Source organism: Podarcis raffonei, chromosome 11, assembly GCF_027172205.1.
Source record: "Podarcis raffonei isolate rPodRaf1 chromosome 11, rPodRaf1.pri, whole genome shotgun sequence".
Lineage (NCBI taxonomy): Eukaryota > Metazoa > Chordata > Lepidosauria > Squamata > Lacertidae > Podarcis > Podarcis raffonei.
In genome coordinates, this window is record NC_070612.1 from 48890854 (window position 1) to 48913951 (window position 23098).

General features: G+C 46.1%; 1 protein-coding gene across 1 annotated transcript in view; it reads right to left on the bottom strand.

Annotated features, from left to right (window-relative positions):
- ALDH7A1 (aldehyde dehydrogenase 7 family member A1) overlaps positions 1-21401 on the bottom strand; it is a 29659-nt gene extending 8258 nt beyond the window's left edge. The window contains exons 1-13 of the mRNA XM_053407649.1: positions 21188-21401; positions 18465-18518; positions 17948-18013; positions 16462-16542; positions 15944-16067; positions 13643-13775; positions 11677-11721; positions 10561-10638; positions 9399-9496; positions 8570-8611; positions 7238-7332; positions 1401-1485; positions 138-244 (exon numbers count right to left, since the gene is read on the bottom strand). Of these exons, the coding sequence (XP_053263624.1) occupies positions 138-244; positions 1401-1485; positions 7238-7332; positions 8570-8611; positions 9399-9496; positions 10561-10638; positions 11677-11721; positions 13643-13775; positions 15944-16067; positions 16462-16542; positions 17948-18013; positions 18465-18518; positions 21188-21388 (1209 nt within the window). The 5' untranslated portion in view covers positions 21389-21401. The remainder of the gene's footprint in view (positions 1-137; positions 245-1400; positions 1486-7237; positions 7333-8569; positions 8612-9398; positions 9497-10560; positions 10639-11676; positions 11722-13642; positions 13776-15943; positions 16068-16461; positions 16543-17947; positions 18014-18464; positions 18519-21187) is intronic.
- Positions 21402-23098: the final 1697 nt, after the last annotated feature.

Here is a 23098-nt window from a genome sequence, read left to right on the forward strand (position 1 = left end):
CTGCAAGCAGCTTTTATCCTCCAAGAAAAATAGTGCACCATTGTTGGGAGAAACACGTTCAAGATGACAGCTTTAACTTTTTTTGTAATCGTAGGGAAAATATATAGAGATATACAAGTATTTATGAGTTTAATCACCTTCCCACCATAGACCACAGAGCCACCTTGCTGTTTCGCCTGGGCCACGGCATCGACATACAACTTCACCGCTTGCTCGGTGTGCAGAGGGCCATAGAGGGTGTTTGCTGCAAAAAAGAAAAGAAAAGTGTATATCTGAGCAGGGCCCACAGCTCACATTTACCACAATGCCAGCGCTGTGTTGTCTTGAGAACTGCACTATATTTCTTCATCTATTTTTTATGCCGCCAAGTTCTATATATTCCAATATTCTAAGGGGCCATTCTTCTCTCGAAAAAAAGACAATTAAGAATTTAAAAGAGGGCTGGACATGATATAAAGAATATATGGGGGAAATATTATAACAAGAAAATAAGTGTAACAGACCAGGGGAAAGAAATACTCAGCCGTAGACGTGACAAAAGTAAGTGAACATAATTTAGTAAAGTAAGAAAATGCAGTCAAAAAGACAACAGATACGAAACCAGAGAAAGGGTGGGAGGGGAGTTAAAATTAAGGCTTATAAGAGTGAATTAAATTGGAGGAACAAGTTATGCTACTATTATTAATTAGAGATATATATATGAGATATATTAGAGAACAGGCGCAGACCAGGAACTTTCCTCTAGCTATGATGAAGCTTTCTCAGAAAAAGGCTTCCATGCCTCTGCTGAGCTGTTTAAAGAAGCCCCACTGTTTTGCGCGAACAGAACAACAAAGTGGTTTGTTCAGCTGGGGCACAAAAAGGTTTCCTTGCCTCCACCGAACCGTTTAAAGAAGTCCCTCCAGCTCGCGAGAGCGGTATCGGGGCTCACTTGGCTGGGGGGCAGGAAGCTTAGGTGGGGAGGAACGGGGTTGCCATATGTCTGGGGAAACCTGGACATGTCCTCTTTTGGGGGCCAACATGGTCATCTGGGCTTTCATCTTCAAGCATTATATACATATATAGAGAGAGAAGTTCGGATTAGCTACGCTTGGCCCAAGCTGGAGCTGCTTGAAGCAATTTTCTTGCGCCAAAATGCAATTTCTCCTTCCTAAGCAAGAGAAGCAGCGGTTTGGGCAAGGCCTTTGGGTGGTTCAAAACCCCCACAAATGTGTGTGCACAGAGTTTCTTCTCAGACACCTCACAGGTAATCCCATAAGGCAGAGGAAGAGCTATGAAGAAAGCCCCCCCCCCCCCAGAAATGGCAGTTTGGGAAGTGGGCAACTGTTCAGTTCTCCCAAACTCCAATGCCAACCAAGAACCACCGCGCAATGGTTCCCAGAGCAAAGAGGAGCTCTTACCGTCCCAAGGATCTCCAATACGGACTTGTGCGTACGCCTTTACAAGTTTCTCCACCACTTCATCATGGATGCTTTCATGCAAAAACTAAGAAAACATTAGAAGAAAAAAATAGGTTTAAGATTGGCAACAGAGGTGCTAACTTCCAAGGTCCTGCAGAGAGCAGCGGGGCTGCTAAAAGTTTGTTCCGAATGTTGAAAATGCCAATACAGTCGTACCTTGGAAGTACGACCTCCAAAACATTCGAAAACCAAAGTGCGACTTCCAAAATGTTCAAAAACCAAAGTACTGCTTCTGATTGGCTAATGGAATTTCCTGCAGCCAATCAGAAGCCATGGAAGCCCCATCGGACGTTCAGCTTCCAAAAATAGTTCGCAAACCGGAACCCTCACTTCTGGGTTTGTGGTGTTCGGGAGCCAAAACGTTAGAGAACTAAGCTGTTCAAAAACCAGGATACGACTGTAAAGTACTTCCATTTTTATGCTGTCCTCAATATCAAACTAAGTTATGGCAGGTTCCCCTTTCTCCCCAGATATGTACTGAGAAATGCACATTCTATTTCTCAACCAGATGGCATATAGTGCATTTTTGAGAGCTGGCAAATTCTTCCACCATCTTGGTGTAAAATTGCCAAGACGTTTAAAGCGGAAATTAACAAAGCCCAACATATTCAAATAGCAGCAGCAAAAGGCTCTAGAATCCAGTTACTTTCGCATACAAAGGGGTCTTCTTTACGCGGCAATTGGTCTGGCAAACCATAAAACAGAATTTGAAGATCTTCGGTCTGTCTAAAGCCAAATAACAGCACTTGGAGTTAAAACATTTAATCAAAGACTTAGAATCCAGTGCACATTTTGGTCTTTAAGGAAAAAATGTGGAATTATTTCACTGTGCACAATCAAGAGAAAGCTAGGTACTTCTCCTAAATCTCTCTAAATCCCATGAGGTTTTAAGTAACGGCTGACTTAAATGAGATGTGCCAACATTTCTGCTTCACCTATTGGGTTTTATTCATTTGCATAAGCCTGCAATTCAGAACTGTATTTTCCTATTCATTGTGAACTGGGGAGATCTGATCAGAATTTAAATAACCTTATTTCGAAAGCGAGCAGTAATAATGGGAAACATCAAACATCACGCACAAGCAGACATCCATTAATAGAACGGGTCTTTCCTTTCTCCTCCTGCAGCCCCAACATCCCAAAATACACCTTGGAAAGCTTAAGAACCCTCCATAGGAGATTTGGAAGACAGGTCAGGGGAAAGGAGGAGAAATCTTGTTCTACAAAAATCCCCCTTTGAGTTTAGAACTAATGGTTTTAGAATAAAAAAAAGAATATTAAAAGAGCATTTGGGATTTTCCCCAGGCTGCTGTGAAGCCTGTGATCTGTTGGCTAAGCATGGCTCATTTGGCAAACAAAATTTATCCAATGCTTGAAAGATTGAAAAAAATATGTATCATTTTTACAGAACCGCACCAATCCAAACTGTGCTGGAGACCAATTTAAAGAAAGATAATCGCTTCGGAATTAACCAGAGTTCTTCTGGTTCCATTCTTTGCTAAAGGGCCTTCTCGGTAGTGACGCCCACCCTGTGGAACGCCCTCCCATCAGACGTCAAGGAAATAAACAGCTATGTGACTTTTAGAAGACATCTGAAGGAGCCCTGTTTAGGGAAGTTTTTAATGTTTGATGTTTTATCGTGTTTTTAATATTCTGTTGGGAGCCGCCCAGAGTGGCGGGGGAAACCCAGCCAGGTGGACGGGGTATAAATAAATTATTGTTATTATTATTATATTAATGATGATGGAAGGCATACATGAACAACAACAAACGGAGCATTCCATCATTGTGATGTGGAGTATTTTCACATAAATTACATAATAATGCAACAGGAACATACCTAATAGTTATGTAATGATTCATTGAAAAGTTTCTTTTTTCTTTTCTTTCTTTCTTTTTTTAAAGGAGGAACAATAAACAGATAAACAATAACAACAAACTTAATTCTTCACAAATCCAACCTTTTAAGCATCTTGGTTGACTTCCTCAAGTTCCTCCCTTCTGAGTTTCCTTGTAGTTAAAAATAACAGCTTTCCAATATCATTATTAAACTAAAACAATTTCCAATTATAGTCCATCTTACTCACTTTTCTTAACATTCTAAATGCCATTTATTTAATTATAACCTAATTTACATCCTACCTGTCAGGGAACTGCCATCGGAGCCAGAGGGAGAGGGAGGGCTCCAGAGGGATTCTGGAGAGCGTCCCGGGAGGGAGAGAAGCAGCCCATCTTCTGGGGAAGGAAATCAGCGTAGCACCAGGGGAGAAGGGGGGCAGATGGGGGAATCGGAGAGGTGGCTCCATGACTCCTCGCCGGAGACCAGCGGGGAGAGCACGGGTCCTCCACTGCCCACACCCTCCCTGCGCAGAAGGCTTCCGCACAGGGAGAGTAGGCAGAGACTAGGCGTCAAAGAACTTACTTGCTGGAAGAAGTTCAAGAAACGCCCACTGACGGATTCTGCCAGCGAGTGAGACAGCCACGGGCGAGTGGCTGTCCGGACAAAAAGGGTTCCCAGAGGTAACCCAGCCAGGTGTGGCGCCGATTTACGCACGAGCAACCCCTAGAACCATTACATAGGCCTATTTGTTTTCTTTCAAGTAATTTCTAATTTTTTATGTTTCAAGCGAAAGAGCTCCCTTCCAGCATAACGGGCGGCCAATCGGAAGTCCGTCATTGAAAAGTTTCTGCAGGCAGTCAGACCGTTATAGAGTGAGCAGTGCTTAAAACTGCTGATGCACTCAGGCGACAACTCCTTCCTGGAACTGGACAGATATTGTGTTGCTCAGGCAGGAGAAGGGGAGCAACAGGCATGCACAATCACAAGAGCCGTTCCTAACTGGTGGAAGCTGGTCCCTTAGGATAAAAAGGTAAAGGTACCCCTGCCCGTATGGGCCAGTCATGACCGACTCTGGGGTCGCGCGCCCATCTCGCTTAAGAGGCCGGGGGCCAGCGCTGTCCGAAGACACTTCCGGGTCACGTGGCCAGTGTGACGAAGCTGCTCTGGCGAGCCAGCACCAGCGCAGCACACGGAAACGCCGTTTACCTTCCCGCCAGTAAGCGGTCCCTATTTATCTACTTGCACCCGGGGGTGCTTTCGAACTGCTAGGTGGGCAGGTGCTGGGACCGAGCAACGGGAGCGCACCCCGCCGCGGGGATTCGAACCGCCGACCTGACGATCGGCAAGTCCTAGGCGCTGAGGTTTTACCCACAGCGCCACCCGCGTCCCTTAGGATAGGCAAAGGCAAACTCAGCCCTCCAGATGTTCTGGGACTACAATTCCCATCCTCCTTGACCACTGGTCCTGTTAGCTAGGGAAGATGGGAGTTGTAGTCCCAAAACATCTGGAGGGCCGAGTTTGCCTTTGCCTGCCTTAGGACAAACCAAGCTCAGTCCGTCGTCAGCCAGGCTTTACTCGCTTCTTTTTCCTTAGTGGCAGTGTCACCCTTTGCACAATTCCAGCAAGGAGGACGGCCAAGAGGGGGTCAAAGCAATAACTACCTGGCTCTGTTGACTGTTGGGCTCTGGCTCCACCAAGCCATTGGCCTGCCATCTTACCAGCCCCGACGGGCACAAGCAGTGCCAGATTTACGTATAAACAAGCTATAGCCTAGGGCCTCACTCTCTTGGGGCCCCCCAAAAAATAAAGGAAAAAACACCTGGATGTACATTTCCAAAATATAAGATAAAAAACAAATAAAATAAAACCTACATACAGCAACAGTGTTTTGTGTTGTGTAGGCTCCTATGATGTAAGTCATGGGCCCCGCCTGCTAGCCTGCTCCCTAAAATATCACTGATTTGCTCATTTCTATATACCGTATTTTTCGCACCATAGGGCGCACCGGACCATAGGGCGCACCCAGTTTTTTGGGGGGGAAATAAAGGGGAAAAATTATTCCCCCCCCAGGCGCGGGGCTGGGGCGGGGGAAGCTTCCCCCGACCCCAGCCCCCAAACAGGCAGCTCTCTGCAAGCCGTGGGAACGCTCCCACTGCTTGCGGAGAGGTCCGCGAAGCCTGGGCGCGCTGATCTCAGCGCGCGCAGGCTTCGGCATGCTGGCAACTCTCCGCAAGCAGCGGGACCGCTCCCGCTGTTTGCGGAGAGGTCCGCGAAGCCTGGGCGCGCTGATCTCAGCGCGCGCAGGCTTCGGCATGCAGGCAAGTCTCCGCAAGCAGCGGGACCGCTCCCGCTGCTTGCGGAGAGGTCCGCGAAGCCTGGGCGCGCTGATCTCAGCGCGCGCAGGCTTCGGCATGCAGGCAAGTCTCCGCAAGCAGCGGGACCGCTCCCGCTGCTTGCGGAGAGATCCGCGAAGCCTGGGCGCGCTGAGCTCAGCGCGCACAGGCTTCCGCATGCTGGCAACTCTCCGCAAGCAGCGGGACCGCTCCCGCTGTTTGCGGAGAGGTCCGCAAAGCCTGGGCGCGCTGATCTCAGCGCGCGCAGGCTTCGGCATGCAGGCAAGTCTCCGCAAGCAGCGGGAGCGCTCCCGCTGCTTGCGGAGAGATCCGCGAAGCCTGGGCGCGCTGAGCTCAGCGCGCGCAGGCTTCGGCATGCTGGCAACTCTCCGCAAGCAGCGGGACCGCTCCCGCTGTTTGCGGAGAGGTCCGCGAAGCCTGGACGCGCTGATCTCAGCGCGCGCAGGCTTCGGCATGCTAGCAACTCTCCGCAAGCAGCGGGACCGCTCCCGCTGTTTGCGGAGAGGTCCGCGAAGCCTGGGCGCGCTGATCTCAGCGCGCGCAGGCTTCGGCATGCAGGCAAGTCTCCGCAAGCAGCGGGACCGCTCCCGCTGCTTGCGGAGAGATCCGCGAAGCCTGGGCGCGCTGAGCTCAGCGCGCGCAGGCTTCCACATGCTGGCAACTCTCCGCAAGCAGCGGGACCGCTCCCGCTGTTTGCGGAGAGGTCCGCGAAGCCTGGGCGCGCTGAGCTCAGCGCGCGCAGGCCTGAGCATGCAGGCAACTCTCCGCAAGCAGCGGGAGCCCAGCGCTGGGCTCCCGCTGCTTGCAGAGAGGTGTGCGAAGCCTGGAGAGCGTGGGGGGTCTGTGCGCACCGACCCCTCTCACTCTCCAGGCTTCAGCGAAAGCCTGCATTCGCACCATAGGACGCACACACATTTCCCCTTCATTTTTGGAGGGGAAAAAGTGCGTCCTATGGTGCGAAAAATACGGTATAGGGTGCCTACATTCTGTATGGACTGGTTGCAAGGCAACATGTAGCATGCGGCTGCAGACTGCAGTGCAGCACAGCTGAATGTAGGTCAAGCTGTTGTACCTGTTATCTAATATTAAAATACATATAGTGGTACCTTGGGTTACAAACACCTTGGGTTACAGACTCCGCTAACCCGGAAGTAGTACCTCAGGTTAAGAACTTTACCTCAGGATGAGAACAGAAATCGCACAGCAGCAGCGGGAGGCCCCATTAGCTAAAGTGGTACCTCAGGTTAAGAACGGTTTCAGGTTAAAAACAGACCTCCGGAAGGAATTAAGTTCATAACCAGGGGTACCACTGTATTTTATTATGTGCAAATGGCTTTAGATACCTATTAGGTCCATAAAATACCATACAGCATATATTCAACACAAAAAACAGCAGCAATTTGTTGTTGACGAAGGACAGCTGGACATATAAAGGGCCCCGTTACCGTCAGTAGCTTTGGGCCTCATCAAACCTAAATCCGGCCCTGGGCACAAGCCACAACTGTTCCTAACGCCACTGCAGGCGTCCAACTGCCATCCAAACAGGCGTTTGGAGAAGACACAGAAATCCCAGCGCTTCTTACCAGCCTTCTGGCAGTTGTGCATCTCTGGCCTGCTGTCCCCACAGCTGCAAAAAGGGCCGACGGAATGACCAGCTGAAGGTCGGCATCTTCGAAGACTGCAATTGAGAAGATACAGAAAGATACAGAATTGCCAACAGCCACACACATAAAAAAACTTGTAAAGGTAAAGGGACCCCTGACCATTAGGTCCAGTCGTGACCGACTCTGGGGTTGCGGCGCTCATCTCGCTTTACTGGCCGAGGGAGCCGGCGTACAGCTTCCGGGTAATGTGGCCAGCATGACTAAGCCGCTTCTGGCGAACCAGAGCAGCACACGGAAACGCCATTTACCTTCCCGCTGGAGTGGTACCTATTTATCTACTTGAACTTTGACGTGCTTTCAAACTGCTAGGTTAGCAGGAGCAGGGACCGAGCAACGGGAGCTCACCCCGTCACGGGGATTCGAACCACCGACCTTCTGATCAGCAAGTCCTAGGCTCTGTGGTTTAACCCACAGCGCCACCCGCGTCCCTTTATTTGTGTGCTTTGCTCCTAATATATACATTTCCCCATGTGATTTCCGCTAATGCATGCTGGAATATTTTTAGCATCCCAAAAAAAACCCTCAAAACTTGTAGGTAGTAGTTAAAATCACCAAACATAACTAAGTTCAATCCACTGATTTCAACTCTAATTTTTTACTCTGAGTAACAACTGAAAACCCCCCTTTTGTTTTGAATCAAGGCGAATCGACCAGTTCCCCGCGGATCTGGTGAGACAGGTACACAGTGGAGTATAACTGGATAGTGCAAAACACACACACTGCACAAAAAAGATAAAGAAAACGTCTTCTATAGGGAACTTCTGGCCCTCTCAGTGTTGCTGAACTGCAACTCCAATCCACATATAACAGCTCTGCAACCATTCTGCTCCCACTGTTGATCTGGAACTGTAGCAAACACCACAAAGCAACTGGAGGTGCCATCTGGCCCCCGACTTTATGCTCAAGAAAAACAAGGGTACCCCGGTTTTTTCTCTAGAATCTTATTTGCTGGCAGTAGGAGGCCAAAGAGGACTCTGCGGAATTTTGGCAAGTAACAAATGAAGCAAAAGACCTTCATTTGGTGGAATGAGGTTGAAAGGAAAGGCTATTAAGTGCCACTTCAAAACAGATTTTGAGCACCCTCTTAAATGTAAACACCAGCAGCTCATCATGAAAGCAGAGCCTGGGTTTCAGTCAACCACATGGACTCAAATTTCCAGGAAAATCCTAAGTACATGCTGCAAAGCCATTGGCCATGCGCATTCACTCAGCCAGAGATTGGCTTTAACGTTTAATGAAAATATTAATTACCTATAATAGCGTTGTTTCCACCAAGCTCCAACAGAGACCGTCCTATTGAAATAAAAAAGCAGTAAGCCATGTGAACATTACCCACAATTCCTAGCTAGGAATATGTCCTCCTCACGCCAGGTTGTCATAATGACTTTGCCGGTTTGAGCGGGTGTTTTTTTTTATAAAAAACAACAACCAAGCAGTGTATAAAATTTATGGACTAAATAAATAAAGAGGCTCACAAAAGAAGAAGGGAGTCAAAGTTGTTGTTGTTGTTTAAAAAGCAGCTTCTTCTGTAAGCTGAAAACAACCTTAATGCAGGCCACAGTTCGGAATTTCTCTATGTGCATGCAAAGGGCTTGTGCATGATGCTTCTTGTAAGAACTTAGGAAGAGTTCTGCTGGACCAAAGCCAGTGTGGTGTAGTGGTTAAGAGCGGTGGACTCGTAATCTGGTGAACCGGGTTTGATTCCCTGCTCCTCCACATGCAGCTGCTGGGTGACCTTGGGCCAGTCACACTTCTCTGAAGTCTCTCAGACCCACTCACCTCACAGAGTGTTTGTTGTGGGGGAGGAAGGGAAAGGAGATTGTTAGCCGCTTTGAGACTCCTTAGGGTAGTGATAAAGCGGGATATCAAATCCAAACTCTTCTTTTCTTCTTTCCACTTGCAGCAGCAGCATTATTAATTATTTTATTATTATTATTATTATTATTATTATTATTATTATTATTATTGATTGAATTTGTGTACTGCCCTTCACCCGAAGAACACGGGGCAGTTGACAACATAGAAAATTGCAAGACTCCTTCAATTCAGAAGAGATACTGGATCACGATACGCCACTTACCAAATCTCTCCTGAACCACCATCGCTACCTGCTTGCCCACATTGGTGCTGCCAGTGAAGGACAAGAGATCCACTCTTTCATCCTTTGCCATCGCCTTGCTACAGAGGGCAGAGGAAGATTCTTAGTCAGTGGCAAAACAGGTAGAATGAGAAAGTATGTTAGGGTGGGAGGAAGGGGGAGCCCTGTGCTTCACTCTCAAAACATGTTACATTTGTGCCAATTAAATATATAATTCTTGTGACACTCCTCAGCCATCAACTTCGCTATTTGTCTAAAGGAAAGTCTGTATTTTTAACAGCATGAACAAGCTTCCTTCTGCCGTTCCATGCCATGTTTGCATTCATTTTTCCAAATCTATAGCTTCTTTTGTTTCCTACACTGCATTCAATAGCAGCACAATCAGAAGTCTATGGAATGCAAACGGCAATAACAACAAATTGAAAGAAATATCAGCCGTAAAACACAATTAAAATTCATGCGCAAATCCAGCCCAAAGTTATTGTAATTGCAGAAAGATCATAAAGTGCTCCACCAAGAAAGATCATTAAGTGGTCACCAAGACCACCAGCGATTTTCAAGTGGCCCAAGGGGAAAAATTTGGAAATCACCGCTTTAGCGTTCCGCTCTGCCACTCAAAGATTATGGAGCACGTATATTTGAAAGTTTTTGTATTTGGAGGGAGAACACACCAAAGTTGCCACGAGACAGCTATTCCTTTTAAGTGTGGAAATTGAACCTTGAGGAAGGTTCAGAATGGCTCTTCGAATGACTGATCAGGGACAGGTGTGGTTTCTTACTGTAAATTCAACCTCCTAGTGAATTTGACATTTCTAGCCATTGTATTTGTGGTAGTGGGTGCACAATGCAATCCTTTATCTGGAGTGAGCTCTGCCATACCCAACGGAATTTACTTCCGATCAGATATGCAGGGGACAGCGTGGTCGTGTCAATTCTAGGTCTACTGAGGGGATGGGTTTTCCTTTAGTAAGGAGATCACAGTTTAAGTGAAGCCTCGTTCTTGTTCTGATGCAACGAGTCAATAGCGTAGGAAACATTTGCAGCTGTAGATTAAAAGTACCATTAAGAGATTAATGGAGGTTTAACAAGATCCACCAGACTATATTCCCAAACTGAGCATAAAAACACCAAACGTTGCACCTACCCAATATCTGCCCCACCACAGACCAGAGAGCAGATAGCACCAGGCAGTTTGTTGTCCTCCAGAACCTGGGCAACTATTCTAGGAAACAAAGAAATAAGATTCATTAGATGTCCTGCTGGTTCCTTGGCGAAAGGATTAGACGTGCAGGACATAGTGAGACTTGACTTTTCATCACCTTACCAAATGCACACATGAAAAGGTCGTATTCAATGGAGAGCTAGCTGGAAGCATTCACAGAACAACTTTGGCTTGGTCAACAGGACCTTCCCCTCCTTCCCCTACATGTACCCCCTAAATCTGTTTTGGAGGGTTTGTAGAAACCCCCCAAAATGAGATGTGGAACTATGTGGAGAAGAGGCAGCTCATACATGACCTTCCAGTGGCTGCTGAGACCATATAACACTGGTCCTGAGAGACCTGCATTGGCTCCCAGTATGTTTCTGAGCACAATTCAAAGTGTTGGTGCTGACCTTTAAAGCCCTAAATGGCCTTGGCCCAGTATACCTAAAGGAGCGTCTCCACCCCCATCATTCTGCCCGGATGCTGAGGTCCAGCTCCGAGGGCCTTCTGGTGGTTCCCTCACTGCAAGAAGTGAGGTTACAAGGAACCCGGACGCTGAGGTCCAGCAGTGAGGGCCTTCTGGCGGTTCCCTCACTGCAAGAAGTGAAGTTACAGGGAAGCAGGTAGAGGGTCTTCTTGGTAGTGGCACCTGCCCTGTGGAACGCCCTCCCGTCAGATGTCAAGGAAATAAACAACTACCCTACTTTTAGAAGACATCTGAAGACAGCCCTGTTTTCGGAAGTTTTTAATGTTTAATGCTGTATTGTGTTTTTAATATTTGATTGGGAGCCGCCCAGAGTGGCTGGGGAAACCCGCCAGATGGGCGGGGTATAAATTTATTATTATTATTATTATTATTATCCACATCCCTCCCTAATGCAACCAAAGTAGGGAGGTTGACATAGACCTTTCATTTCAGACGTTACCAGAGAAGCCCAGAATGCAAGTTGCAGTGAAGGCGGCACTCAGCCAGCTTATTAAAACAATGCAGAAGAATGAACAGGAGACAGAAAGGAAGCACAGAGATTCTAGTGATAGAGGTAAGTGAAAACTCACTTTGTAACGGCGACACTAACGAGCGACGTTGTGGGAGCACCTTTCCTTTGGAGGGAAACAAACCAGGAAAGATTATTCTTCCCAACTGTTTATTTTAAAAAGAACATTGCATGATATTTTAAGAAACTGCTACATTTTAGGACACCTAAAATTACCTAAAGCAGTCGATTACCAGCTTTTCATCTTTTCATTTTAACCAGGTGCTAAAATGAGAGAACTCCAAACAACATGCAACTTTGAAATAACAGGCCACCAATGTTTGCTTACTTAAGACTTGGGTACAGTGTTAGAAACTCAGATGTATAAGCTGTTACGAAAAAGGAGCAATGCAGCAGCGAGCTCCAGATGGCTGGAAAGCCAAACAGGATGTTGATGTTTGGGACTGTTCCGTGGGAACAAAGGAATAGTCTATTCACTGTACTGAGCACCGGATGTTAGCTCAGAGTGTCATCTGACCTGTACTGGAAGTACATGGGGCGGAGTTATTCTCGCTCTGCTGTTGGTGTACAGAGAGTGCAGACACGTTTCTCTGTACTGCTGGAAAGACAGGAATAAAGGCATGTAAATACATTTCTGTCTGTCTCTCTCCCCTCCCTGGGGATGGCAGGGGAGGAGTGGTGTGTTCTTCTCACGTTAGAGGAGGATCGCCGATTGAGATCTCGCCTGATCTTGCCGGGAGTCGCAGACGGGGAGGTCAACAAGGAACTCAAGCCGGGTGCCTGGAGAGTGGCCAATTCCTCTGACTAGGCTTGATTCCTACATAAGCTACATGCCAAATGTCTCCTTAAACCAAGGTTACAGTCGCCAAAATGGAATGGCTTGTTGCCATTTCAGGGCGAGACGACTCTAACATCTTATTTTTCAAATGATGGACCGACTGTGATTCTTAGTTAAGCATCTGGCTAGTTCAGATGACAACCTTCAGCTAGTTTAGGAACTTCGAGAACTTAAAGAAAAAAAGTCACTTGATCCAGGGACAGTCCAACTATATATTGGCCTGTTCCGACCTCTTTCTTAGCGGTGACGCAGACCATTCATAATACAAGAAAATTCTTCCCAACTGCAAGCACAGCAGTGAGGTGGGATAAGTTAAAATAAGCTAGAACAATTAACTATAATCTCATTCACTGCTCCTGCTCAGGCTGCACAGAAAAAGCATTTTGGTTCCTGAAATTCATTCCGATTGTGCCGATAAAATATAACAGATAGAATTCTACAGAATGTGTTGCTAGTGTGTGAAAACAGCCCAGATCTAATGATCCCCAGGCAGAGGATGGAGATATCCGGCATCTTCACTTGGTCCCAAGTGCCCGATAGCCAGGGTACCTAACCAAATAAGCATCATAATCTTTCCATTGTAAAAATATGACTCAGTAGTTCTAGGCGACTATCTTAGCTGCTGAACAGAGATTCAATAAAGAAATGGAAACAGTCACTGCTTTAAGTACATTCCAGAGAACTGCTGTGTAGGCGAATATATACTTAGCATACGGAAGGGTGGGGGAACCTGTGGCCATTCAGATGTTTTTTGTTGTTTAGTCGTTTAGTTGTGTCCGACTCTCCGTGACCCCATGGACCAGAGCACGCCAGGCACTCCTGTCTTCCACTGCCTCCCGCAGTTTGGTCAAACTCATGCTGGTAGCTTCGAGAACACTGTCCAACCATCTCGCCCTCTGTCATCCCCTTCTCCTTGTGCCCTCCATCTTTCCCAACATCAGGGTCTTTTCCAGAGAGTCTTCTCTTCTCATGAGGTGGCCAGTTGCTAGACTACAACTCCCATCATCCTCAACCATTGGCCATGCTGATTGAGCTCATGGGAGTTGGAATCCATCAACGCCCAGTTTCTGCATCTGCGGTGCACAGCTTTCCAACAACCACAAAATATACTCAAACGGCGCAGCACCCGTTGTTAAATTAGAGGCCACCAGTTAAAACCATCACCATACAGTAGGACAGATCGACTTACCAGAGGCAGACGTTGCCACAGACCATTGCAATTGCGTTGTTCCAGCCATAAACTGCTACAGGAAAGTTGAAAGCTGTGATGATTCCTACTAATCCCAAGGGATTCCATTGTTCTATTAAGGCATGCCCAGGCCCTGCAAATAAAAAGCCAAGCAGAGGACATTTGATGAGCATAGGATTTCATTTATTCTATTTATCCTTCTCGTTATCCAAGGAACTCAGTGTACACAAGAATTAGCCAAATTCCATCCCCACAAGCACACTGTGTCGTAAAGCTTATTGTGATAGTTTTTTTAGGCACTGAGCTTATTTTAGTAAATAATCGGACGGCAAAGCCCTTCGCATCAAAGCACAAAAAATAGCTCTGTTTGCATAGGATGAGCTCCACAAGCGCAAAAGGCCAAAACCAGCTTGAGTAAAGAGTCAGGCTCCCTCCCTCCCTTTCTCCTCCGGCATACTTCAGAGGACGACTTTGACTCGGTAAAGTTCCGCTTTTAAAATAATCTGAGCTTATTGCTGTGTTCAAAACAGAGGCGCTGGTTCAACACAGACTCTACTTAGCTTAACAAGCCAGCCTGAGAAACCATAGTTTGAGTGCATTAAACCAGATTTCAGCACTGAGCGCAAACCTAATTCAATAGGTAAAGGGACTCCTGACCATTAGGTCCAGTCGTGACCGACTCTGGGGTTGCGCGCTCATCTCGCTTTATTGGCCGAGCGAGCCGGCGCACAGTTTCCGGGTCATGTGGCCAGCATGACTAAGCCGCTTCTGGTGAACCAGAGCAGCACACGGAAACGCTGTTTACCTTCCCGCCAGAGCGGTACCTATTTATCTACTGCTAGGTGGGCAGGAGCAGGGACCCAGCAACAGGAGCTCACCCCGTCATGGGGATTTGAACCGCTGACCTTCTGATCGGCAAGTTCTAGGCTGTGTGGTTTAACCCACAGTGCCACCCGCGTCCCTGGAGAAACCATGGTTTGAATGCATTAAATCATGTTTCAGCACTGAGCGCAAACCTAATTCAATAGTTGCTCCCAATTTAGTGGTCTTTTCAAGCATGGTGTACAGCTTTCCAACATCCATGAAATATACTCAAAAGGTGCAACACCTGTTTTAAGTTAAGAGGTCACCAGTTACTGTACGATTTCGTTACTTTTTGAGCCAAAACGTGCTTACAGGCATCTTTTATATACTCTGAAATAAGGAGGTGTGATCCTTCATTCTCCCAACGCAAGCGAAGGGTTAAACCTCCCACCTCTGCTCACTGAAAATTGGAGCGCTCCTAGCCGAGTAATTGAAGAGTCCACACCCAACCGTTAGCCGTGCAATGAAAGTTGTATCTGTTGTTATCTCAAGGCTGCAATCCTGCCAGAAGAGCTTATTTCTTTCTAGTTTTGTATTCTGAGGGGGAAGCAAGGTTTGGCAAGGAGAATCTCACACTTGCAACCCATTTATTTGTGTATTTTGAGGAGTTATACAAGGTGATCCACAGGGATGATAACTTATTCCGCTGGAACCAATGAAGTCATCGCTCAGACTGCTCCTTGGAGGAAAATACAGTGATACCTCGGGTTACATACGCTTCAGGTTACAGACTCCGCTAACCCAGAAACAGTACCTCAGGTTAAGAACTTTGCTTCAGGATGAGAACAGAAATCGTGCTCCGGCGGTGCAGTGGCGGCGGGAGGCCCCATTAGCTAAAGTGGTGCTTCAGGTTAAGAACAGTTTCAGGTTAAGAACGGGCCTCCAGAACGAATTAAGTACTTAACCCGAGGAACCACTGTACAAGAAAATACAAATTTTCTTCACTGTGCAAACACGCTCAAGACAACAGTTGTGAAATGCAGCCACAAAGTTGACAGCGCTGAGATTTTCCTGCCCTGGGTTACTTAATAGCATCCAGTATGTATTCAGAGAGGGACGTGGGTGGCGCTGTGGGTTAAACCACAGAGCCTAGGACTTGCCAATCAGAAGGTTGGCGGTTCCAATCCCCGCAACGGGGTGAGCTCCTGTTGCTGGGTCCCTGCTCCTGCCCACCTAGCAGTTTGAAAGCACATCAAAGTGCAAGTAGATAAATAGGTACCACTCCGGCAGGAAGGTAAACAGCGTTTCCATGCACTGCCAGAAGCAGGTTAGTCACGCTGGCCACATGACCCGGAAGCTGTACACCGGCTCCCTCGGCCAAGAAAGCGAGATGAGCGCCGCAACCCCAGAGTCGGCCATGACTGGACCTAATGGTCAGGGGTCCCTTTACCTTTACCTAAGTATTCAGAAAGAAAAAGGGGAAAGATACATGCTTACTTTCCGAAGGCAAGACAGGTCCACCAATCATCCGGGATAAGCCAACTGCATAGTCGCAGACATCTACATATTCTTGGACTTCGCCAACACTCTCAGCAGAGATCTTCCCCATCTCCAAAGAAACCTGACGGTATTAAGGAAATGTGTTGGTCCTGTTCAATCACTGAATAGGAAATATTCTACTAAGGGCTATATAAATCAGAGGCAAGGAACTGCACCGACCAGTGGGCTGGATCCCCATCACCATGTGTCAAGTCTGACAGGCGGGCAGTCAATCACCGGCTGTCAAAATGGCGCCGGGTGCTCCATTTTTGCCCACGCAGTTTGGAATCGAATTGTGAGGGCAAAGCAGAGCTCTGCACTTTGCAAGCTCAGTTGCCGATTGTCGGGGTTTGCAACCCCACGGTATTCACACAAGCGAAACTGTATCATTTCTTATTTTACAGATGTAGCTGTATTTTAGACATGGTTCCAAAACTTTCAGCCAGAGCGATTACTGTCACAGCAGCAAACCGTACCAGATTTCCCAAAACGTTGATTTTCTTTCTCAGGGCATCACCAATCTGTCTCACAATTTCTCCTCGTTTGGGTGCAGGAACCTAGACAAAGAAGAGAAAACGGGTTTAAGCCCACTCTTACGAAACACTATGGACTTTGTCCAAAACCGTACGTTTCAATAACGTGCATCCAGATGAGGCGATCTCTATTAACACAATTTAAAGTATCAAGGTAACTTACCCTATCAGTTAAAAATAAATATTGTGGATGATTTCTTAAGTGACACAACTTGTTTGAATTCCAGGGAAATCCGATGAAAAATTTATTTGGTATTTCAAAAACTACAGATGCTTCTGAACACTTCCCATTGTGTGTGTGTGTGTGTGTGTGTATACAGTGGTACCTCGGGTTAAGTACTTAATTCGTTCCGGAGGTCCGTACTTAACCTGAAACTGTTCTTAACCTGAAGCACCACTTTAGCTAATGGGGCCTCCTGCTGCTGCCGCGCCACCAGAGCACGATTTCTGTTCTCATCCTGAAGCAAAGTTCTTAACCTGAAGCACTATTTCTGGGTTAGCCAAGTCTGTAACCTGAAGGAGTGTAACCTGAAGCGTATGTAACCCAAGGTACCACTGTATATATATTTGTGAGAATGCATAAGACAATTGAAATAAATCTGTCGAGACATGCAGATGCTTTTCAAAAACGCAAGTGTGCCAAAGTGCGTCTTTAGTTCTTCAAAAGTTGTGGCTTCCCTTTCTATGACCCGCATCTTTGAAATCTTCATGTTACAGTTTAGTCTTCTAGTACTAATGAAGTCACAGATGTACCACACAAACTGCCACCTGTAAAGCACAACTCTAAGAGCAACTGCTTACAGTGGCAGCATAAGGTGTAAAGCATCAGAAAGAGGACTCACACAAATTAAGGCAAACGCATCAGAATCTAACGGCGTTGCTTAATAAAAATGAGTTTAACGAGTCTGTGGCTCATCAAAGAATGTACCCCGTTTATGCGCATTCAATGCGCGCACGATTGTGTGTAAGTGCATTGTGCCGAACCCAGAAGTGACTTGGAAACATCAGGAAACCAGGCAGAGGGCCTTCTTGGTAGTGGCACCTGCCCTGTGGAACGCCCTCCCATCAGATGTCAAGGAAATAAACAACTATCTGACTTTTAGAAGACATCTGAAGGTAGCCCTGTTTAGGGAAGTTTTTAATGTCTGGTTCTTTATTGTGATTTTTAATATGCTGTTGGGAGCCGCTCAGAGTGGCTGGGGAAACCCAGTCAGGTGGGTGGGGTATAAATAATAAATTGTCGTTGTTGTTGTTGTCATTGTCGTTGTTGTCACTAAAGGGGCAGAACGGGGGTCATTGTTTGCAGGCTTTTTCAATGGGTTTCAATTACACACAATTTCACCGACCTGCGAGGTGCTTCTGAACATAACCCCCGTATAAACAGGAGGCTGCCTGTATTTCAGAAAAATATTAAGGAATTCAAACTTACCTCTGCCCATACTTTCCAGGCTTCTTTAGCTTTCTTTAGTGTTTCTTCATAGTCTTCGATACTGGCCTGTAACAATATATTTTTTAAAAATAAACAAGAGTCACAACGTTTGTAATTTTTTGACTCTTGTAGAAAACAGCAATGGAAAAAGAATGTACCCAACCAGCAAATTTTAGTTTTGTGGAAGAAGGTGGTGCTATTTGGACATAAAAACCTTCAGAACCTTTGGAAATAGTTTGCCTGAAGTGGTAGAATAAAAGAGGAAATATACCACGAATCCATTTCTGTGGCGCAACCACTATTTCAACACATGTGATTTAATTCCAGCAGAGGAAGGCAGCGTACAACCATAAAATTTCCATCTTCCACTGCTCTCAGCTACTTTTCCACAGCCCCTCCCCAATTAGCTCTACTGACATTCCAAACCTAGCCTTTGGCTATTCGAAGAGTATTGCAAAAATTTCCAGTGTAGCATTTATCTATAGACTTGATCAAAGAAAGAAAGAAAGAACCTTACCTGACGGACTCTGGCAATTGGCTGATTGTTTGCAGGGCAATATGTCGTTACGACCTAGAGAGAGAAAGATGTGCCCTTTAGTCACCAAGAACATAGCTTCTTCTCTAGCTTTAAGGATTAAGGTTCAAGAGTCACTTATACATCAGGAAAGGACATAGTATGGGTGGTCCTATATCTCAATCTGAATACACTCACTCTGATCTGCAGCGGAACGAGAACCACAATCTACACACCAAAGCAAGCTATGGGCACATTGAGCAGTACCATTGTGGGTAAAACCCATGATGAAACACAGATCCTGAGTTTGGATTCCTATGAAGCGGCCTTGTTCTGGGGAAAGATGGGATCATCACACAAAACATGCAGCATTCCGCTGCCCGTCCCTGGATTGAGCCAATTATATTTCTTCTCCCGAGTGCATTTAAGGCCGAATTCAATGGGATTCACTTCTAAGTAGATTATTAAAACTATGCATAGGGCTGTTCTGCCCATCGCATATAGCAGCCTCGCCTTGGCCCAATATACATGGAGCATCTCCATCCCCATCATTCAGCCCAGACACTGAGGTGCAGCTCTGAGCATTTTCTTGTGGTTCCCTAACTGCAAGAAGTGAGGTTACAGGGAACCAGGCAGAGGGCCTTCTCAGTAGTGGCGTCCGCCCTGTGGAACTCTTCGGATTTCAATAATTACACAACTTTTAGAAGACATCTGAAGGCAGCCCTGTTTGGGGAAGTTTTTAATGTTTGATATTTTATTGTATTTTTAAGATTCTGTTGGGGGCTGCCCACCCAGTCAGATGGGTGGGGTATAAATAAATAAATTATTATTTTTATTATTATGCAGATGTACACAAGAGTTAGCAGCCAATTATAGATTTATTTTTTTTTGCTTGGTGATCCAGAAGCAGTTTCTACTCTGCCCAAGAGACCAGGCAAGAGCCCTAAGTAGCATGTTTCCGTATTCTTATGGTTTGATATTCTGGATATTATACTCTCTTGATATTATTAAAGAGCGGGCTATACATATGCATGATAAATAACTAAGGAAGGCCTACTGGGTCTGGAATCCCTCCCTCTCGACCAGCATCCACCTACAGTGGCCGGCTAGATGCCTTTGGGAGCCCTCCAAGTAGGGCACCCAAACATCTCCAGAAAGAGAAGCTCCAAAGGTAGGATCATAGCCAAAGGACAAACATTTTCTCAGCCCAACAATATGAATGATTAACGTGTCCCTTTCTCCGGCCAGGAAACGGACTGTGGCAACTGGTAAAGGGCAACATATTTGTTAAAAGATAGACAAAATCAAGTGTGTTTCAAAACCACCGAAAGGTTACACATTAAAAGGCAGGCTCCTTTCCCACAGAATATGAACAGGCACAAATCACACATCATAAACCTGAGGACATTTCGACTTCCGAAAGCAGCCTGGTTGTAGCCGAACTTAGCCATTGCAGAACTTCAGAAATTGCAACTTATCGGGAAATGCAATTGTGGCACCATTGTGCTGTCTTGGGATGATGGCTTTTTCAAATAAAAACTGCACCGCAGGGGCATGTTAGACATGCCCCAGCGTGGGCTAACTTGCTACCAACGCTCCCATGTTAATTAACTACAATAAATCACTGTATTTCCCTTCCAGCTAATTTTCACTGTCTTTTCAGCCTTCGTCTAAAGCGGGGTTTCCCCAAATCGACTGCTTTTTGAGGACTACAACTCCCATCATGCCAAGCTAGTAGGACCAGAGGTTAGGGATGATGGGAATTGTAGTATACAGAGAGAGAGAGAGCTGCAAACAGATCAAGACATTGGCAGGATTATCGTAAAAACCTGCAGTTTTGAAAACATATAAGATAGATATGAGAAGAGAGGATTAAAAGAATAAGACAATTCGGAGCATGCAGGAAAGGATGAAAATAAAGGCAACGGACTGCAGAAAGAGGGGGAAAGGAGTCAAAAGTAAAAATGTTACAATTATGGCTAAATAATTGTTGCAATGTATATAAATTAAAATTTTAAAAAGTTTAAATAATAACAAGCTGCAAACAGATCAAGATGTTGGCAGGGTCATCGTAAAAACCTGCAGTTTTGAAAACATATATTAGATATAAGAGAGGATTTTTTAAATTCGTGATTTTCAATTTTATACATTTCAATAATTTTACAATCATTTTAGCATGAAAATGTTATAATTATGTGAAAATGTTACAATTATGGCTATATCATTGTTGCAATCAGGGCCGGATTTAGGTTTGATGAGACCCCAAGCTACTGAAGGTAATGGTGCCTTTTATATGTCCAGCTGACCTTTGTCAACAACAAATTTTTGCTGTTTTTTGTGTTGAATATATGCTATATGATAATTTATGGACCTGATAGCTATCTAACGCCACTTGCACATAAGAAAATATGTATTTTATCAAAGTAATTGCTGAACTGAAATATAATTAAGAAGTATATTAATATTAATTTTTTTCTTTAAATTTTTTTAGGGGCTCCCAAGAGAGTGGGACCTTAAGCTATAGCTTGTTTAGCTTATACGTAAATCCGGCACTGCTGGTTGAAATGTATATAAATGAAAAGAATAATAGGAATAAAGCTGTTTCGGGAAACCCTGCTAAAGTCAGATGTCTATGCTCGGGAGCACATGGAGAACTGCAAATCCGGATTGGACTCCAAATTTGGCTGCGGTGACTTTCAGGCTTGCTCCCGCCCGTGGCTGCCTACCTCTCCTCGGCCTCCCCAGGAGCCATTGTAGACGCCCTCGTTCTCCTCGCGAAGCCCCAGCTCCTGGAGCCACGAGTAGCGGCCTTGGCTGATCAGCAGCGTCGACATAGAGGCGCTGGAAGCGGCGGAGGCCGAGCGGACGCGTCGCGACAGAGCACAGAGGCGGAGCGTCGTCCGCAGCATCGCGCCGCCCAGAGCCATCTGCGCGCCGGCCAGGAGGCTGCGGAGGGGGAGAGGATTTGCCACGCCCCCCAAAAACACATTCCGACAGCAGGGATTGGCCGGCAGGGCACCCCGCCCACGGACCAGGCGGAGCCGCGTCCAATCGGCGGCGGGGCGAGCAACAGGAGCTTTCCTCGTCCCCGCAGGTGACGCTAGGGAAGGCGACGCCCCTCTCGCCGGGCGCTGCCACGCGTCCGGGATATCCCGGACACGGCACAGCTGTATCTAGCAGCAGGGGGCCGGGGAAATCCGGGCGCGCGGCAAGCCTGTTTCTCAGGGAAAGAACTTCAAAAGCAGGCTTGCCACGAGTCAGGAAAATCCCTGTTTTCTGAGGATCAGGGGTGGATTTGGGCCGGGAAAGCAGGAGGTATGGCAAAGATCACTCTTTTGGAGGGAAGTTTCTCCCTCCCAAAAAACCCAGCCATTTGGGCTTGTTCCCCAAAAGAAACAATCAACCATTTTGGTGGGTTTTCTATTTAAAAAACGCTCAACAATTTTGTGGTCTTCCTAAAAAAACACAAAAACAAACCTCAAACAGATTTGATTCAGGAATTTTACGAAATATGGAAAGCCTGTGTTTTTTGCCCAAAAAAGCTCATGAGATGGAATCATTTGCCTATTTCCAATCCACAGCTGTCATTTTCACGCAATTTATCCAGTTCTGTTCCCTGGTTGCATTACTTAGGGTTGACATACATAACATCCAGAAATTACCGGGCATAGGTGGTATTCTGCCATCGCAAACACCATCTGGCCGGAAATCGCTTAAATGTCCAGCAAAATCCAGATATATGGCAAAACTCTTTTTTCTATTTTTATTTTGCAAAAAAAGTTCAACAGCTATGCCAAAAAAATAGTTTATCTGTCTGGATATTCACTGTTTGAAATATGGCAACCGAAATATGGCCCATGGGGACTCCGGGCTAAGTCAGTTGCAGGGATCTGTGCCCACTTACTGAGCGCATGTCTGCAGCCTTGCTCTGTGTGGTTTAGTTGCTGCTGCTTCTTGGCACAGACCGACATGTAATGCTTTCTGTGCATAGAGTAGTAGAGTTGGGACCCCGAGGGTCATCTAGTCCAACCCCCTGCAATGCACGACTCTCAACTAAAGCATCTCTGACAGGTGGCTGCCCAACCCATGGGCATAGCCAATCCTCAAAAATTATTGAAAAGCATTAAAAATACTCCGTTAACTGAGGTTCTGCACCCTGCTAACAAAAGCCTGCCCCCCATAATATCCTCTTTTGGGGGAATTTTTACCTTTGATCTCCAAAGAAAACAAGTTTAAATAATTCAAAGATTTTAAATCCATTACATTCAGATATTCATTCTGCACTGTATCTCTTGAACTTCGTTCTAGTGACCCTTAGACCAAGTCTTATTCCTAAAAGGTTAATTTAGTTCCTAACATCAAGTAGCCTCCAGCTGGCTGTAAGTTGTGCAGTTTCTGATGCAGTCGGGACTTCAGCTGCCCTAGAAGTAGATCAAGCAAGAATATATACTTAAAGAGCAGCTTCCGATTTCACTTAATTAAAAGGTTTTTTTGTGGCCATAACTGCCATGGTATACCATTCATTGTCACAATGAGCCCCTAGAAAGGCAAGGAGCCCAGGCACAAGCCTTTGAAATTGACAAGAAGCCTCACAGAGATTATGAACTCGGGTGACCCTACTTCAGAGAGATTTTGTT